This window comes from Macaca thibetana, chromosome 5 (assembly GCF_024542745.1).
Source record: "Macaca thibetana thibetana isolate TM-01 chromosome 5, ASM2454274v1, whole genome shotgun sequence".
Classification (NCBI taxonomy): Eukaryota; Metazoa; Chordata; class Mammalia; order Primates; family Cercopithecidae; genus Macaca; species Macaca thibetana.
Genome location: NC_065582.1, coordinates 74,100,529 through 74,121,594, shown reverse-complemented (window position 1 = coordinate 74,121,594; position 21,066 = coordinate 74,100,529). Strand labels below are relative to the sequence as shown.

General features: G+C 36.0%; 1 protein-coding gene across 1 annotated transcript in view; it reads right to left on the bottom strand.

Moving 5' to 3' along the window:
- The window catches only part of LOC126954345 (bifunctional heparan sulfate N-deacetylase/N-sulfotransferase 4), a 290,679-nt gene that overhangs the window by 109,752 nt on the left and 159,861 nt on the right, over nucleotides 1–21,066 (bottom strand). Inside the window, exon 5 of the mRNA XM_050789919.1 lies at nucleotides 353–538. Within this exon, the coding sequence (XP_050645876.1) occupies nucleotides 353–538 (186 nt within the window). The remainder of the gene's footprint in view (nucleotides 1–352; nucleotides 539–21,066) is intronic.

Sequence of the window (21,066 nt, the reverse complement as noted above, 5' to 3'; positions counted from 1 at the left end):
AAACTCTCAGTAAAACCACTCAACCAAATAGATAATGAGAAATTTCCTAGGAAAAGTACAGAACCCCCAGGCAAAATTTCAACACTGAAACTACAGTGGATAATCTATACATAATTCATTCCTCTTAGTTTCAGCTTGTTTTAGATTTGCCAAAGCCACTCCACAGCTTAGGAGCAAGCCTATAGCCAAAAGATGTGTTAATGCATAACCAGTCACCATTGAGATATGTTGGTCATTTCTGATTATCATGTAAAAGAGGTTTGAGGTTACATCCTTAGAGGAAAGGGCCCTCTGTTTTCATTCCACATGTAGATATTAACATCTTTTAATATACATGGCTCTTTGTGCTCACCATGATGCTATTGTGAATGAAGCCCTTTCTGTACCGGGCAGGTTTCAGATGTGGATATTCTTCAGTGCTGGTGACTTGAATACCCCAGACCTTCTTCCAAGCTGCATACAGCTGAATGTGAACTGGGTAGACCCCTGAGTGATGTGGGGCCACAGCATAGCCCATGTTGATTGGTATTCCATGTTCCTAAAAGAAAGCCAGAGCAACATCATGATGGAACATGGCCAATTAATTCAGTGAAAATCATTTCCACCAACATCCATTTAGAATACATTGAACTCTATGCTAAATTTGAGAATTAAAAATCCAGCAAGGTAGAGGTTTTATCTTCAAGCAGCTCATAATCTTACAGAACTCTGAAGGCATAACAGATATAGTCATTACTTCGGGCATGTGGTGTGTGGGTGAGATTAATTTAAAATTTTGAATATGTAATGTTTTGGGGGAAGATAAGAAGTGAAATTAGCCCTTCCTCGGATAAATGTGGGGGGTGGGGAAAGGTGTCATTTGAGGAAGCGCCCAAATATGAAGGATGAAAGTGCATAGAATGCATGTGTACATGTGTGTGTGTTGTGTGTGTATGTGTGTGTGGTGTTGAAGAAAATCAGAAAGGTAAGTATGAATAATGAAGTGGTGAGCTTTTACTTTTAAACTGAAGGATTTGGGATTAATTTGATTTCAACAAGGTAGATAAGGAAGCCCTCTGAGCCTGGAGGACCAAGATCTGCTCTGAGTGACAACATGGTAAGATAAACTGTAAGGGGGAGAAAATGAATAAGGGCTATGCATTAGGAAACTACTTCTATGGTGCCAATTAGGTGAAGATAGGTAACTAAATTCAATTATTTATGGTCAGATTCAAAGGCAAGAGATTAATACCATACAAGATCCAGTGATATTTTAGACACCCAGGGTAAAGGAAAGGTAAAGGTTAAGATTTTCTCCTTGGTTTTGAACCTAAACAACTCAATCTATTTTTATAAAACCTACACTTTACTATGAGATTCCTGGGTAAACTGTCAACTCTAAAAGAAAACAAGTATAAATTTAAACAACAATATAAAAAAAATTGTCAAAGAATGGGATTATATTGCTAGGTACATAAAATAGATCTGCAGTTTTCTAATTTCTGCTTCTTTATATCCCTCCCTTTAAATGCTTATCTGCTTTAAAAGACTCCTTGTAGGATTGAATGTCATCAATTGAGGTTATAAATGACAATGTACAGTCATATATGAAAGCTGATTGAATCAATAAAACAGAACACAGAAGTGTTGACTTGACAGTTGCCATTTATATTTTCTATTACATGGTACCCAGCATAGGAAAAGAATTCAGTCTGGTATAATAAGCAAATAGTGAATGGATCACATATCTACAATGCCTTAGTCATACACTACACTCAGCTCAGAAGATGAACCCTAAATTTTTCACAAGTCTCCATCATTCTTCCTTTCATGTAATGACCCTCATTGTATAGCCAAAGTCACCTCTCTTTCTTCAAGACTATGGGTGTTTTCTAACATCTATTACAGTAAATGACTCTGTAGAAGACTGAATTATGAAATCAATGCTGTAAAATGAGCCAGAGTCTTTTGCTAGACACTGGGGAAATTTTCATTTCTTGATCTGTGCAGAAGAAAAATACTTCTTCCTAGCACTTGTGTTTCCAATACAAGGCAAAGCTGGAAAAGTCCAGTAATAAAAGTAGTTGGAAACTACCAGAGAGGACAGGCAACAGTTGTGACCCTGATATCATTAGGGGCCATGTACTGGGACAGCCTTAGTTCTCTCAGGTTTGTTCCATGCTCCCCAATGAGTGATCACGAAGTGTTTTGAGGATAAGCAATCCTCCAGCATCCATGACGTTGCAAGCTTGTGGATGCATTGGGTGTGAGACACAGATGTACTTTATGAGAAAAATCTAGAGACAAGCGTGTCCAAACTCCTCTGTCTGGTAAATAGAATTTGTATGAATGTGCCTAGAGAGGTGCACCTGATTCACAAGAAAAGGGAATCAAACCTGTTATTCTCCTTTTTACTCTCTCAAGTGATTCATACTGAGGTTTTATAAAACTTGTCCCACAATATGAAAAGTGACAAAATCAACAGTGTACAAATCCTAATAGTCTTTACTAATCACTTCGTTAGTCCTCATTCTCTACAACTGTATAAATTTTACTCTAAATTTGGGGCCTAGAAGGTTAGATAGAGTATGTGAGTGTCCTGGATACAAAACAATGAAAAATAAAATCAGCAAAAAGTTTTGAAATATCAAACAACTATATCCCTCAGGAAAAAAAAAGAGACATTTCACTTTTGATAGGTAATAAAATGAATTGAAGAACTTTCATAAAAAACAAAAGGTAAAAAGCGATTGATTTGGTGAGTAGGAAGGAGGGGGCAGTAAAAAAATTCTACTATATTTATTGATTTCTAGGGGTCCAGTGTTATACTGTTAAAACGTCATCTTATCACACTGGCAACTGGAGCTCAATTAAAATAGTAAATCACACTACATAATTATGAGTTTATGCTTTTTCAATCTAAATGACAGCACAAAGTGAGAAGTAATTCCCTAGCAACACTTTAGCTGTTATTATGGGGCTTACTGACCGAGAAGCTTCTATTCTTTACTGTCCAGGGCTTAAAATCTACTTCGCAGAGACTTGACCAACTAGAAAATCAACCAAGCACCATATCTCCACAAGATCACAAAAATTACAAAATTTGAAAAGCCTTCCAGTGTAAATATAGGAAGCACTCGAGACTTCATAAAAATAGACACATAAATGACAGAAAACAAATAAATTCAAATATGGCTTTAATTATTTATTAGAACAATGTCTCTTATAGGATCTATGGAGTCTATACTACAATAAGACATGATACCACAAATATTTAGAGGGATTTAACTTGATCTAATGTTTCCAGTCCATTAAATCCCAGTTGGTTGTGAAATGAGACATTGCAGTAACTTACTATATAAAAAAGATCACCATTTTTCAAAAATTAGAATAAAATAAAATGTATTTAGCACTGAAGCTGTAACAGCAACTGAAATATAACGTCATTTAATTTTGCCTTGATAACTCCTACTGATTATATCTTCTTTTAATTGCTTAGTACCTGATATTGAAATGGGATAGTCCCCTTGGGTTGGCTCGTGTACTCAGCCCACAGCTCTCAATTCCTCACAGGACGGGGAGCATGTAGGTGAATGAGCAGGTGCAGAGGCCGGCATGAGTGCTTCTGGGCACCAGCAGGATAGCTGCAGTGTGCTCTTTTAGCTTTGCCGTCCATGGATGGCTTAACAGCTCAGTGGAAGGTCAGGTGACAGCCTTTTGCACCCACCCTCTTGGTACCCAAGTTCTTGTCCAGTGTCGAGGAAGAATCAGGTCGCATGAAGGAATTGAAGGGTGGTGAATGTGGGGGATTTTATTCAGTTTGTCCGTGGCCGAACACTTCTCCAGAGTCCTGCTGTCAAGCTGGCCCTCTGAAGTCAAATTGCTACTCTCTGGCATTCAGCTGCTTTTTCTCTTCTCTCTTCTGCTGCTCGGCTCTGCTGCTCAGCGGCTCTCCGGCTCTGCTGCCCCTCTGCAGTAGAGCCTGGGGTTTTTATGGGTACAGGATGGGGTGCGGAGCAGGCCAAAAAGCAGCATTCAAGTGGGAAATCAGGAATGCACGTTCTCACTTTGCGCCGCGGTCCCAGGCTTGAGGGTGTGGCCCTTGTTCGGAACCTCCCTCTTCTACCTAGTATTTTCCTGCCTCATGTCTGTATCAATATTTATGAAGTACTTTTACATTTATGTCTAATATGATTCTCGTAATCATTCTGTGAGGAAGACTGGATGCTCCTCTAAAATGTGGAAACAGAGGCTCAGAGAAGGCATATAACTGGCTTATATTCACAAGTGTCAGAGCTATACTTCTACCCAATTTGTCTAGATTCATCGTCTTTGCTTTGGCTTTTTCACTAAGTTGCTTCTACTGTGACCCCTCCCCTCCTCAAAGTATGAATGAAGACACTTGACTTACAAAAGGGAATTGATTTTGATATGCATGTTTCTAAACTGGATCTCCTGTTCACGTTTTTTCCCCCCCTTGGAGAGGTTATAACACAAAGTCTACATTTCTCAGACTCCTCTGCAGCTATCATTTTTTATGAAAATGAGTTTCAGCCTACTAGAAGTACTCAGGACCAGTGTCAGAAGGCAGTAGGCAGTCAAATCCTCAATTTTGGCAGCTCCTGGCTCCTGTTGCTGGCAGCAAGTTCTTGCAAATTAGCAGGTTTTTTCCAGCAGTATTTGGTGCCCATTTTCAGGGCAGTGGCAGAGACTTATTGTTTTTAACAGAGCTCCTGTGGTAGTCTCAGAAATGGCAGCTCCCCCAGGGAACCAGTTCTATATGGTTCTGAGAGTCCCTGCAGAGTACAGAATAGAATCTGCTTCACGAGTCCTTCCGAAGATTTTGGAAGCACTGAAATCATTAAATAAAGTCTTCTTGTTTAAAATAACTTAAAGTGGCTCATGTCACTTTAAACGCTTGGCAACCTGACTGCTAGAGCTGATCTTTGTCCATTTCTAATAAGTATAAAAAGATTTAAGAGCTTCTTGTGAGATATCTATTGGTTTAAATTCTAAGAAAACAGAGGAAAAAATTGGTAAAACACTGCTCAATACTTATCCTATAAAGATGATTAACATAGTAAATACCTATTTTGCTAGCTGGATACTATTATGTAATGTATGTGACTGTTAAATGTCATGTATTGAGTAGTCAGTGAATACTGTATAGAAAATAGGAGACTACAGTCATTTAAATGAAAAATACCAAATGCACATCAAAACAATTAAGTTCAACTACATTTGAAATAATTGGTTTTCAGTGCATGACTTATGTCAATCACTTTGCTAAGTACTGGGGATACACTGGGTCTAAGATAGAGCTTCTACCTTCATGAAGTTGGAAACTTGGAGACAGTTGTTGAAATCAGATAGAAGTGTCTTAATTTTGGTTGAATTTTAACCTAAGATTATTTAATTTTTTAAAAAATACATTATTAATTTTAACTTGTAGGCATTTTCCTAGCAGAAAAGAATAATATCCTTGACACAAACGTCTATAGAGGTTGAAGTCTTCATCCTACTAACATTTCTTTAATAGATATTGAAATTAAAATAAGAAATTTATATCTAGGGGACTACAATTTTAATCTTCCTCGGGCTATTATTAGTAATTGGATACATGCAATTAAATATAATAAATTGTGTCTAGGAAGCTTTTGATAAGAATGGAATGTGGATAATTACTGCTTGTGTTACAGTCATATTTCTAGTGATATGGCTGCACAAGCAAGTTTTTGACCCACTGACTTTATGTTGGTAAATTTTTCCCATACACAAAATAATCAAATGGAAATTAGTATTGATGCTTCCAATAATGATTTTTGTAATGGATTTTAAATAACAGTTAATAAGTGTGAACTTCAGAATCAAAAGTATTCCAAACAAGGTCATAATCTCATAAAATACGGAAAGGAATAAAGTACTCCTGATCAATGGTTATTATGAAAAAAATGAATATCTTGAATTCTTGAATCAGTTTATTTCAGTTTGTTTTAGTTTCAGATGAGTAGAATTGATATATATATACACATAATTTATATATACTTATATATAATATTTACATTTATTTTTATAATAAAATTTATATAATAAAAATTATATTCTATAATATATGTATATGCTAAGGATAACCTTAAAAGATAACATTACTGGATCCCAAGTATTTCCCATAAAATTCATATAAAAATATTTGAATGTTTAATAATAAGCTTAAATCTTAAAAACAGGACAAATAAGTATTCATTCATACACTTAAATATACATTAATATATACAAATAATTTTTAAATGGTATATTTACACTATAATTTATATCTGCACTTTTACCATCAGAATGTTATTTTAAAAGTAATAACCTAATTATGTAATCCACCAGCATTAACTCATCTAGTGGTTCCTTGTTGTGTTCAGGTTAAAGTACAAATTACTAAACTTTGCCCTCCAAATATCAGTAATGATTTCCTCTTGGGTACATTCTCTGATTCTTTTCTCCCACCCTAGACTGAGGTTGGTTAGGTAGATTTGGGCCCTTATAGTCTTACATGAATATCTCTATATTAAAACTTTCTTTATTACATTTGAGTATCTCTGCCAATAGAACCTAACCTCTTCGTGTAGGGAGATTATTTCCTTTTTCACATAATTATATAGACTATTTTAAGTACATAATAAAATATTTTTTATTCCAAACAGTGTACTAGAGCTTGGGCTGGTTGGCTGGATTTGAATTTTGGCTTTGCCACTTATTAGTTGTATGACCTTGAGAGATTTATTTTTCTGTGCCTCAAATTTCTCATCTATAAATCAGGCTAATAATATTAGGGGATTAAATAGTTGGGGGGAATAGATGAGTTAATAATTCCTCTGCTTGAAATAGTGGCTACTAAGCCATGAACTCTATTTAAGTGTTAATTTGTTGAGAAAAGGTACATAGATCATTTTGGGAAAAATATCAACTTTGGGAAATGAAAGCACAAGGACCACAAACTTCAGCTAAGTATTGAAGCAGAGAGGAGATTTAGACCGACAGCAAAATATATTCCTATTTGGAATGTATATTCCAAAATATATTCCACAGAGATGGAGCAGAGCTAAAATCTGGAATAAGAGTGGCCTGTCCGTTACCACTGCCACCTCTTTCCACCCTGCTGTATAATTTAGGGGCCAGAGTGTGTGAACTGTTTCAAGGGGTTCTCTTACTTTCTTGCTTCCAGTTGAGTCTGGCAAATGGAGAATCCTAGTAGGAGATCAGAGAGAAGAAAGAGTGAAGCTGAGATGTTTGTTCTGTTAGCTCTTCTTATGCAATGCCATCTAAAGTTGTCAGACTCCTTCAAGCAAAGGTTAAAACAACTGTCAAAGTGTCCCCAATCCCACATCACATATAACTCTCTCCATCTCAACCCTGGTGATCTCTTCTCCCCTCTGCCCCTTCAAACTTTGGAATTTCACAGCTCTCCACCTGCACTGTGTTTAGTCCTAGGATACTACTTAAGCATTTCTCTATACCCTACTTATTCCTTTGTAAATAGTCTTCTTATTAAATCCTCTGCAATTGTCATTATCACTTCTAATCTTCTGGCACCTGATATGCTGCAGATAGTTTCTATGAAATCTATCTTAGAGCCTAGGAATACAGATGAACACTATGGTGAAAGCATACAATGTAGGTAACCTCACAAAAGGGGACAAGAACACTGCTCCAATGGATTGATTTTGATTATCACAGCACCTTGGTGCCAGCATGCCTTGCAGTGCTCCTTTGTGAAGATAACCACATCTTTAAAAAATGGGCAAACATAGCCGAAAGCTTCACATGCAGAGGTAGAAGAAACGATAGGTGAGCATAAGAAGCACCCTGGTGCTGCATTTTTGGTCAGGCACTGACAGCTACTTTTCAGGAGGGCCACTCCACAGAGGGCCAGAGAATAAAAGAGGACAGCTGGGTGTGGTGGCACACGCCTGTAATCCTGCACTTTGGGAGGCCAAGGCAGGCGGATCACGTGAGGTCGTGAGTTCGAGACCAGCCTGGCCAACATGGAGAAACCCTGTCTCTACTAAAAATACAAAATTAGCTGGGCGTGGTGTCACATGCCTGTAATCCCAGCTACTTGGTAGACTGAAGCAGGAGAATCACTTGAACCCGGCAGGCAGAGGTTGTGATGAGCCAAGATCGTGCCATTGCTCTCCAGCCTGGGCAACTAGAGTGAAATTCCCTTTAAAAAAAAAAAAGAAAGAAAAAAGAAAAGAAAAGAAAAGAAAAATGGAGGTGCAGAGGATTTGGCTCATAAACATACAGGAATCATTTCCAGGATTTTACACAAATTGCTGGGCAGAAACTTGAAAAGTGGATGAAGGTGTCAATATAAAGAGGGGGAAGAACCAGCAAATGGTATTTTCTCTATTTTTATGATCCTATGTTTGCAATCCAGGAAATATGACTTGTAAAACCAGCCCAAAATATATTTGGGATAATATATCCCCAGTGCTTAGCATGGTGCTTGGTACATTGTTGGCATTTAATAAATAATTTTAAAGGAAATAAAAATATTATCAAAGAAACACATCATAGGTGTTTAATAAATTAGTGTGAAAAGAAAAAAATAAAATAATGACCACATAAAGTAATGCACTTGTAGTAAAGAGATAATGCATTAAACAGTACCTTGTTGAACTGAAAGTACTGATTTCTCCTCCTAAATGCACAACTTCTAGGGAGTGCCACTGGTGCTAAAGAGAATAGATCTCATTATCTATTTCTCCTTTTAATAAGGACTTGGATTCATATTGTCAACTTTGAAAGTGATCCTAGAATCATTGATTTTCCACTGTGTTTAGGGGACTGAAATTGTCTTCTTGTTTTCATAAGTGATAAAAGTAATGACTATGTGACTCTGGAAATTGGCTAGGTCAGTCTTGACACTTTTTGGACTGAAGCCTAGCAAATGGTGACAAATCTCTGGAGGACTCTGTGTTACAAATGGATTTTTCTTTTGAAAAAAGAAATAGCATAGAAATGGCATTGCCTCTACAGTCTTGAACTTTCCGATCCTAAGTAGAGCTATTTTGGTCAATTGAGACACATCCCTTTAATATTCTTGACCCTGCTGAAGGTCTACTTTGCTGCTTAAAGGAGACTAACAGAAAAACCAGCAAGTTTTCATTCACGTTCTATAAAATGTGCCATTTCTGTTGATTTAGCACTTGCTTTGCTAAATTTTGTGTTCTGAAGTCTTACTTTATTGACAATCAAAATGTGCAGCACATAGCTTATTAATTAATTTTATTGACGGTGAGGATACAGCAGTGAAGAAAACAGCAAAATGCCTGCCTTCAGGGAGCTTACATTTTAGCAGGGTGAGTCCAAGGTCATACAAAAGAAGTGAGTAAATTGTGTAATATATTAGAAGGTGATTAGAAATATGGAGAAAAATAAAGCAGAAATATAGAGTGGAATCAAGGGGTATGGGTTGCAAAACTGAATAGATTACTCAGCCATCATCTAACGGAGAAGGTAGTATTTTGAGTTAAGGTAAAAAGTTGTGATGGATTGAGCTACACAGACAATTTGAGGAAGACTATTCCAGGCAGAGGAGACAGCACAGATAAAGCCTGATCATTTCTGAGGAATAGCAAGGATTCCACTGTTTTTGCAGCAGAGTTAGCAAAGGGGGAGATTAGCAAGAGATGATGTCAAGGGGCAGAGTTGCTTCAAATAGCTTTGAAATTTTTTCACTGAACAACTCCAGTGGGCATCATTCACATTTACCATGCTTTTCCAGAGGCTGTGCAATGCAGCAACACTGAAGAGAAGGAATGGGTACAGATGTTTTAGGTTTTCATATATAAACATTGTTATGATGATTACATTTTTTCTGTAGATATTTTCACATATTTAAAATTGTGGTTACTATTTTATTTTTATTTTGTTATCATTGTATTGAAGTGGCAGTTGTAATAAGAGGAGTATGTGAAAGGTTTTTTTTGTGGGTCGATTTTTTTTTCATTGAAATAAGAAACAAGATCATCAGCTGAGAGTAGGGATGAGATAATTTGTGTGGCAGTTTGAAGAGAGAGGAAATGATAAAGAAGAGTAGGATTATGAATAAAATAAAACTTGTAATGCAACGTCTGGGCACCATTGAGGGTCCCCTTGGGGTCTATGGCCAGGTTTTAAAGTGAGAACACTTAAACACTGGTCCAAGACAGATTTACTTTCAGTAGTATAGGCCTAAACTTAGAGTCAACCTGGATTTAACCAGGGTTGAGGCTTTATAGGGAAGTAAGATAAAAAGAAAAGTGTAAAGAAATTCAGAGCATATACAAAGGAATGAATGCTTATTATGATTGTCTCTTGAAAGAGGTTGAATAAGGAGGAAAGCAAGTGCCCAAGAAGAGTGAGGGACAACAAAGATGTATCATGATAGCCTGAGAAACGCAGAACTTCATTTTAGCCCTACTCCTTTAATTGCAGGCCTGTGTTACATAGAGAGATGTTTTTAGATTTAATTTAGAAGCAAGAGAAAAGTTACAGGTGTTAAATATTAAGTTTCTAATAGTGCCATTAACCTGGACTAAATAATAACATTCAAAATTCTTCAAGGTGTTATGTCAGGTGGAAATAAGAATGGTATTATTCTGCCCATTATTACATCATTTCTATAGTACTGTAGGCAGAAATGTGGAAGAGGAAGGTACTCAAAATAATTTTGCTTAATACAAATCATAAAATTTTCACTATGTGACCTTCTGTAATTTCGTCTTAAGTAACTACTACATGTAAATATCTTGGCATATTTCTCTTCATTCTTAGTACTTCAAGTATTTATATGCAGCACACAAATAAAATATTAGGCTTTAAAAAATCTTCGATCTGATTGCATATTTTCATGGAGTAAAGCATTGATTTCAATGGAATAGCTGGGGATGCCTGTGTATGTGAAGAAGACAAGTGGAAGAGGGATAACTGTCCTTTTCAAAGCTGTGTAAAGTGTGCTTCATTTTCTGATTACAAACATATTTCCAAACTTTTTGGATCCTTCTACAATTATATATAGCAGCTGATGGGTTAGAATCATTAATTCAAAGACATCACTTTGCAGAAAGAGTAGATTAGCATAAACTACTACTTTCTCTTAGCAATGCAATTTTTTTAAATATTATTTTTGTTTCAAGCTGAGATTTCCCTTAGGAGGCATTTTCCCAACTTAATGTCAGCTTAACACATTTATGGGAAAATGTTTTAAACATTTGGTATATGCATGAGCCATCCCTCTGATTGTCACTTCCCTCCCCCGCCCCCCAAATACAAAGTGTTATTACGTTTTGTCCTTTTATGACATCCTGTGCCTTCTCTTACTTAAAATAATGATAGTTTGCAATTTTGTGTAACCTTTACTACCAGGCAAAGCAGGTTAAATTTCATCAGTCCCAAAGTAGGTTCCTATTAATAAATGGTATCTATATATTCAAAGAATTACATGAATGATTTCATTTACTTGAGTAACTGACCATATAGATTATTAAATAATTATATTTTTCTGTAGACATGTTCACACATTTCAAACTAAAATCATACAAATTATTACATTTTCATTTTGCTATCCTGTTGAAGTGATATCATATTTGGAAATAAGGTCATCAATACAGTTTGCATCCCCAAACAAGTTTACATTAAAAACCCCAATTCTGCTATGTTCTTAACCAGCTTTAATTCTCTCCACTGTAAACATATTTGGAAACAATTTCTTATATTTGAATATTGCTCAAGTTACTGCAGAAAAGACTGCAGAGAACTGAAGTGTCAACTACTTAAAAAAATCATGGAATGCTGAAAATGTTCAGCTACTATAGATGAAGTAGAAAGGACACCATCAGACTAAAATAATTTTTCAAACTCCAAAATGCAAAAGAGAAAAGAAAAAAGAGAGAGAAAGAGATGTTTTAACTAATAGTTTGAAGGGATTATCCAATTTAAATAGTCATATTTAGTAGAGTAGTTAAATAATAATAATAAAACAAAAGGGGTAAATAATAATGTTTAAAAAATCATTGAAAATGTTGGCTCTTAATTATTTCACATTTAATAATTAAAAACAAGGGTGATCACTGAAACAGTTAAATTAAATTTTTGAGAGCTAATTATGCTATTATTGACCACTTCAAGAATCCAATAACAAAATTGTTATCTAATTATTAATAACTCTCACTATCAATACTTTTTAGACAGCATTAAAATATTATATTTTAGGATATTATTCTATATAAATATTCCTTTGAGGGTCTGCAAATTCTAGACAATGGGAACAACTTGAATATAAGCAAATCTCAAAATAATTTAAGAGAAAAACTCTAAGGGAAAGCATTAGAGAATGACATCGGATAGGGAATGGGTCCAGCCTTTGTACCACAAAAGGAACAATGCCAAAAACAGTAAATTGAAAAGCATAGGAGTTTTATTTTTATTTTTTTCTCTCATGTAATGGGGAACCTGTAGAGTAGTGGTTGCTAGTATTGGTTCAGCAGTTTAAGATTGCCAAAGGTGAGGATTCTCTTGGCATTTGCTCCACAGTTTTATGATGAATACTTTAGTTCCAGCCAATGGGACCATATAGCAGGTTAGAGAAAGAAACAAAAGCTAAGGGCAGAAGGGCAGAGCCCCAGCAATACCTAGCCTCCTTTTTTCTGAAGTTTTCCTGGAAGCCCCATACTGTAAGTTGTGCTTTCATCTGACTGAGCAGAACAGTGTTCAATGTCCACTACCTAAAATAAAAGCTGAGAAATTTGTTCTTTTAACTGGATGGTTTGGCTCCACAAGCAAACTTTGGCTTTATTGAGTGAGGAAGAAAGTAAACATTGGCATTGAGTATACATTTAGAAGTGATGCCCAAGGATTTAAGACATCTGTAGCCTGAAACAAGAAGGCAAAAATATGGAATCAAATTCCCTGTTTACTAAGCAGTCTGCTTCCTATGTACAAAATATAAAGAATACTGATTTAGAAGATTATAGGAGAGCAATAAATTATGATATATTCATTAGAAACACAAGGAGGTGAGGTGAGAAACTGGAAAACTGTTATTTCAAATGTAGAGCTCTAAGCAAAGGTCATTTATACAGTTGGATTTAGCTTACCTGAAGCTCCAATACCTAGGATAAAAAGTTCCTCCATATTCTGGACCACATGAGCTACTTGATCCCATCTTCTCCTAATTTCCAACACAGAGCTTCCTCTAGAGCCAAATCAATTTATTATTTCTTTCTTCAACATTTTATCCACCTTTCCGAGGTTCATTAAGGCAAGAATATTGGAAATAAGATTTTATTGTCCATAAATTTCATATTTCTAAGGGTATAGTAGGTCACCAATAGTAACTGATGAAAATGTGCATTAGCTTAGAATTTATCATTATGATTCCAATTTTATATACTATCTTCAGAACCGCGTGTAAGTTAAGGTTTGGTAAAGTTTTGCCAGCAACATACTGCCTCTGTCACATATTTCCTTTCTTTGTTTGATACTTACAACTCTTTAAAAAATGTAAAACTTACTCTTAGCACACCAACCACACACTAAGAGATTGCAGGCCAAATCCCACAGGCAGTAGTTCCCAACACATAGATAGGTTGTTGCTAAATCCATGTGGATTTTACTGGAGGAGTGCATTAATTGGGCATAGTCTTGTGCTGTTTCTGCTACGGCTCCCTCTGTATAAGGGTTCCCCTCCTGCTTTCTGCCTCATGTCCACCTACTCATTTTTCACAAACGTTATCAACTCAGTTGTTCATTTTTTTTCTTACCCTTATAACAAACCTGTGTCTCTTTTGTGGCTGTATTGTGTTCTGTACATTTCTCTCAAAAACCTAAAATGCCACTTTATTACTCTTCATGCACTCTCCCCTCTCCCATCAACTAAGTAAGTAAAATCTCAGCATCTCGATCATTTTGGCATCCCTAGTGTCAAGTAAGGTGCTCAGCAGATAATGCATATGCATTATCTGTTGAGGAAAGGAAGAAAGGAAGTGAAGAAAGAAAATAAGGGGAGAAGGAGGGAATAAGGTTGAAACGAAGAAAGGAAGAAACAAGCAAAAACAAAGGACTGACAAATGAAAGGAGGGAGGTAGTTTTCACACTGAAAGTGTAAATTCTTGGCCATCATTGGAAAACAATAATTTCAAAGATTCATGTGTTCACATGCACATGAATGAACTCTTTAATTTTTTTACTTTTAAAAAGACAATTTTTACCTCCATGTTCTTTTATCTTGGAACGTTTGTTAAGATATTAGTTTTCTTCATTATTAAATACTTGTGACCATTTTCAGTATGGAGTTATGGATAGATGGAGAATTGAAAAGCAAATTAGAATGTCTTGTTTCTGTTTCCCACTTGAATATTATGTAACCTTGAAAAATTTGTTTGGTTCCTTCATGCATCATCAACTGCTTATTTCAAAAGGAAAGATAGCATACTTCTTGAAGAAACATGGTAAAAGTAACGATAACCATAATGATAAAGGTGACAAATACTTTTGAAAAACTTATGTGTTAAATACTTTGCTAAGAATTATGTATACATAAACATGTACACACAATATCCAATCCTCATAAAAACCTGTGGGGTAGGAACTACTGGCATACTTATTTTACATATTTGAAAATTAAAGCATAGGAATTTTAAGTAATTTGTCAAGGTCATCCATATAATAATTGTCAAAGACAGAACTTGATCCAAGATTGGTCCGAAGCCAAATACAAGGGTTTGACTTCTACACTGAGCAGCTGGGTAATGACTCACATAATGTGAACTCATATCACACAGGAAGTATCCTTTATGTATAAAAGTAGCTAAAATTTTGTTTTCTTCTGAAAAACATGACTTCTTTTGTATTTTGTGCACAGACTATTGTTCTGAATAAGTGAAATAATAGTTGTAGAAAATACTAATTTGCTTAAGCAAGTAAATTAAATATCCCCAAGCACATTAACTAGTTATCAGCCTACCTCCTGGGGGAAAACCTATGTTATAATTTTCATGTATCAGTATTTGAAAAGAATTGGAGTTCTTCTAGCTAATCTTAGAACATTATTTAAAAGCATAAGACTATAGAATGATCAAGTAAAGCAGAAAGAATGATTTTTAAGGCTTTATACTTACTAAGGCTTTATACTTACGAAAAATAATAATAACAAGGTATCCAGAACAGACAGATGTAAATCTTGATAGATTTATATTAATGAATTTTGAGTGATATAAATAGTTCATTTTTCAATTATTGCCGCTCGATATTGAATTGCATTTTGTCGGGGGCATTTATGTCTTTGAGGTTAAATGTGTTCAGAAACAAAACACTGCTTGACAAGAAAAAGATGCTGCAGTGAAAAAAGCAGTTTAGGGGGGTGGGAGGGCCTGCTATTGCCATCTGCTAGGAAAATCAAATAGATAAATATGTATTGTAGAGATTTTCTGTCTAAGGAAAATTCTTTCATCTACCTGCCAATACCAGACCAGCAAGTCAAGGACTTACCATGATATAACACATGACAAGAAAAGCCATTTTTCTCTAAATCCATTGCTAAGCAGTATGAATATTAATAGCTAATGAAATACCAATTCTAATTTGCAAGCAAAAGGTTCATGCTATCCTTTATGTTGTAAGTTTGGTGGAAATAGGAATTGATGAGAACGCTGGAGACTGCTAGAATAAGCCAGTTAAGAAATTTTTAAAACAATATCCTACTTGTAAAATGGGTAAAAACCTTATCTATTACCAATGGGTATCTAAAGAAAGAGAAATAAAAATATTTTTTCTTGTTATTCAATATGTGAACCATTATGCCATTTATACACCTCAATTTTCCATGCTAATCTAAGCTTTATGCAATAACATCTCAACACCTAAAGGTGAGTAAGTTTTTCAACAATTACTCGTCTATTCAAAGGTCATTCATATGTTACTTTAATTACCTGTTCTATGACCGAAAAAGGCTTTAAGAAAACCAGGCACACAAGATGGCTCATTTTTTTTGTGTGTGGGAAGGCCTTGTCCATTTCTGCCAGAGACCATCAGCTCTTACTTTGCAGTGCTGTGTGGTACAACTGGCACCACATGGCCGCTTGTGAGTTCTTTGTGTGACTATGCAGAAGTCACATAAACAAGTTTTAGGGCTCGGTTTTCTCATTTGTAAAACTGAGACCTTTCAATATCACTTTAGAAATAAGCCTGAGAAGCTTTCTCCATCTGATTTCCAAACTCAGAACAACTTAGATTTGTATACTTTTAGAAGTATCAGGAGCTCCGATGGTCATCTAGTTTGATCACTTTGTTTCACTGAAGTGAGAATCTGGCTACTAGAATCAAATAACATGACAATGGCTGCAAGAGAAAGTTATCAGTCTTACAAACTTGGACCAGGAGACTGAGAAAGAAGAAAAAGTAGACACATGAGCTCAAAAATTCTAGGAACATAGTTTAGGAGCAAATAGTCCTTATTATATCAGCAGATTCCAAGAACACATCAGGAGCACAGTGCAGTGAAATCACTCATATTAACAATGAAAACTTAGTCTTTGTGAACGATGCAAACTTAGTCTGTGTGAATGTGATGTGATGCCTGGCACGCATTTGTTAATTTAAAAGCAGTAAGTTTTTTGTTTTAGGAAGTTGTTCACTGAAATGAATAAAACAATAAATAACTCAAATGCTGAAGTTTTTAAGTGACAAATGGCTAACTCATTCATTGTAATATTATATTCTATATTGAATAACATAAGAAATGTATGCATATTTAACATCAACAGCAAAACTAATTAACAGACATAATGACGAAGAGATATTTCTATTAACTATATGGATATAAAGAATACTTTTAAGCTGCTATAAAATGCCATCTGTAAATAAGTGTTCTATATGCAGTAACGAAATTATTTAACCACTCATATAAATGAGTTTCAAGCTTACTAGCTGATGTTCTGTAATTTTTCCCACTGTGCTTTTATTTTCTTCCTCCCTAAGACTGTTTTACTTATCACAAATTTCTGATAAAGAGAATTAACTATATTCGAGATCATTCACATATTCCATTTTCTAAACATTTAGTAAATTTTCATTGCTCTGTGTTCCAGGGAAATGCTAGTAATATTTTGTTATTATTTGATTTTTTTAACTTAATTTTTTTTGCCTATGCTGTTTTATGACTTAAAAATACTGTTTCAAAAAATCCCAAATATAACAGATTCTATAAAAATAATTATAAAACCACGATGGATTTAATTTAAATTAAATTTAATCTGAATGCCCAGTCTAGAAATTCTAGCATTTCAGGAGAAATTATTAGTAATCCTAAATGCACATCTATCATGAGGCTTAAATGTAAAAGCAGGATGGCAACTTTGGCACATAGTATTAGCAAAATAAATTACACGGATTGAGGTATATTAGAAAATGAGATAAAATAAAAATGATCTCATTCTTGGGAAGCAAGGACAAGAGGAAATGGAAGATAAGACTAGAAGATAAGTAACTTACTTATTTTGTGAAAAACAGATAAAAGCTATACTCTCCCCAAACAGCTTTTTGATACGGAAAAGTTAAATTTTGAATTGATACAAGATAATGTTACTAAAATATTCTTTTATCCTGGCTTTCATAATTTGTTCTTAAAAGTGTATATATGGTGATATCATTTGGATCTGTGCCCTCACCAAATTGTATGTTGAATTGTAATCTCCAGTGGTGGAGATGGAGCCTGGTAGGAGGTGATTGGATAATGAGATCACAATTCTTATGAATGGCTTAACACTATCCTTCTTGGCACTGTCTTTGCAATAGTGAGTGAATTCTCTTCAGATATGGTTGTTTGAAAGTGTGTAGCACCTCCCCCATCCTTGCTTCTGCTCCCACCATGTGAAGACATCTCACTACCAGCTTTGCCTTCTACCATGATTAGAAGCTTCCTGGGACCTCTCCAGAAGCAGAAGCTGTTAGGCTTCTTATAAAGCCTGCAGAACCATGAACCAATTGAATCTCTTTTCTTTATAAATTCCCCAGTCTTAAGTATTTCTAACAGTGGGAGAACAGACTAATACATATAGTATTTTCATACTATATATGAGAAAAATGGTAGGAAGAGAAACACTCTTCCAAATTCAAGAACTGTACAGCCATGATGGAAGCAGCTCAGCATCAATTTGTAGGAAGATCAGGGGATCCTTGAAGTCAAGGTGAGAGTCACCAAATCAGAAGAAAAAGCATGACACAAGAGTGGCAATGGTGCGGATTGACTGTAGTCATCAGGGAGTAAGTAGCAACTACAGGATTGGAGGCACACTGAAAACATCCAAGTACCAATCATTAAAAAAGCCAGAGGGGAGCTTACAGCATGCGAAACAAGGGGCCAGTTGCTAGGCGCTTGTGGGCTATCTTAAGTTAGCTTAGAAGGCTTTGAGACAAAATGTGACAGAACATAAATTACATGTTAACAGGATCACTGTAGCTGCTTTGCTGAGAATGGACTCAAAAGGCCAAGAGTGGAAATGAAAAGCAATAAAGATGCTGCTGCCATAAATTAGTCAAGAAAGAATAGTAGAATGCAGAGTTGTGCAATGGTGGTATGAGGAGTTCTGTGAACCATCTCCCAGTGAGACACCTATAACTGGTGAAAATTGTTTTAAAAACAATAAAAATATCTGCAAAGTGAACAAAGGGCATATAACCCATGCAAAACCATTTATTCAAGAAAATCTACTACAAATGGTAAGAATAGTGAGAGTCAATGGCATGTGAGCCATGACCTGCTGCTTTCTGTCCCTGCCCCAGTTTAGAGTAACAGAATTCTTACCTTGGGTAATTGTAACCAAGAACATAGGGCTACATGTCTCTCCAGTGTCAGATGTAGGCTTATGATTTCTCCTTGGGAATGGCAGTTCACAGCATTTCTCCTGTCCGCACCTCTGTGTGCAAAAGTTCTATTCTAGTTAAGAGCAAATTTGAGACCTGGAGTTTTCCTCCACTTGTAGCCCCACTCATAGAAAAGAAGCTGCACTCTAAGTGCAGAAGGCCAATAATACTGTAATTTTAATTTTCCCTTGCCTCATCTCAATTGTGGAGTGTTGATTCCATTCCAAGAAAGAAAATCGGAGAATAATAGGGGCTACTACCCCAACCCAGGACCCTGCCTATGAATCTGGGTGTTACTTTGAGAGAAGCAGACAATTGTAGTTACCTTTATCTCTGAGCAGTGGCACAGAGATTTTGCCCAGGGAGAGAGGCAGGTCTCAGGAAGAGAGATCTTCAATGTTCCCTCAAGGAAACACTTTATTTGAGACACAGTGTGAAGAAGTTTTAGCCTAAGTTCACCCTCAAGCAGTAGAGATTTTAACGGTAAGCAAGTAAGTGGGAGGCTGTTGTTATCATAATTAAGATAGAAAACAAGCGAATCATTGACTAAACAGAAACTTCCTATCTAGAGCGAACCAGATAAAGAGGTAGCTAAGAGGAATACTCTTTGGGTCAGTAAAAGCCTCATAATCTGAGTGCCTTTTGTCAAAAGCAATCAAGTATACAGCTGATAATTAGTACAGGTCCACTTCCGACAAAGCTCTATTTCATAAGTAGACAGTTTAACAAAAATATCAGGAAAAGACAGTCAAAGAGGGCTGTGCTAAAACCACTCTTGTCCAAGAGTGACTATGTTTCCTATGAGGAGCAACATTGAGGCCGCACACTTCAAGTGAAAGGGTCACTTAAATTATCCAGCCATTTCATTTAAAAAATAAATAGCTAAATGGCAACAAAAATACTTCCTTAACATGGAGGGAAGGGATCAGTGTGAAGAGTGCTGCAAAAATTATCTAAAATGTCCATAAAAAAATACAAGATATACAAAGAAACAGGATGGTGGAATTCTTCCACAGGAAAATAAAGCGAGCAATTGAAATTGCCTCTAAAGGGCCAAGGTGCCAGACATAGAAGACAAAGACTTCAAATTTGTTCAAAGAACTAAAGCAAACTATGTCTGAAGACATAAACAAAGGTATGATGACAATATCTCATCAAATGAGAATATCAATAGAGATAGAAATATTAATAAAGAGTCAAAATTCCAGAGATGAAAAGTACAATTATTGAAATAAAAAATTACTACAAGTCTTGTATTTTTCCATTTTTATACTTCTATGAAGAAATACCCAAGTCTGAGTAATTTATAAAGAAAAAGAGGTTTAATGGACTAACAGTTCCACATGGCTGGGGAGATCTCACAAGTAACAGAAGGCAAAGGAGAAGCAAAGTCACATCTTACGTGTCAGCAAGCAAGAGAGATTGTATAGGGGAACTCCCCTTTATTAAACCATCAGATCTCATGAGATTATTCACTATCACAAGAATAGCATGGGAAAGACCCACCCCCATGATTCAATTACCTCCCACTGGGTTAATCCCATGACAGGTGGGAATTATTGAAAATGAGATTTTAGTGGTGATAGAGCCAACCCATATCATTTCTGGCTCTCCCAAATTTCATGTCCTCACATTTCAAAACCAAATATGCCTTCCCAGCAGTCCCCCAAAGTTTTTATTACCTTCAGCATTAACTCAAAGGTCCACAATCCAAAGTATCATCCAAGACAAGACAAGCCCCTTCCATCTATGACTGTAAAATCAAAAGCAAATTATTTACTTCTTAGACACAAAGGAGGGTACACATATTGGACAAACACATCTGTTCCAAATGGGAAAAATTGGCCAAAACAAAGGGACTACGGGCCCACGAAAGTCCAAAATCCAGTAGGGCAATCAAATTTTAGATCCAAAATGATATCCTTTGACTCCATGTCTCACATCCAGATCATACTGACTCAAGAAGTGGGTTCCCATGGTCTTGGGCAGCTTTGCTCCTGTGGCTTTGCAGGGTAAAGTCCCCTTCCTAGCTGCTTTCACTGGCTGGCTTGAGGGTCTGTGGCTTTTCCAGGTGCACGGTGCAAGCCATTGGTGGATCTACCATTCTGGGGTCTAAAGGATGGTGACCATCTTCTCACAGTTCCACTAATTAATGCCCCAGTGGGGATTCTGTGTGGGGGCTACCACCTCACA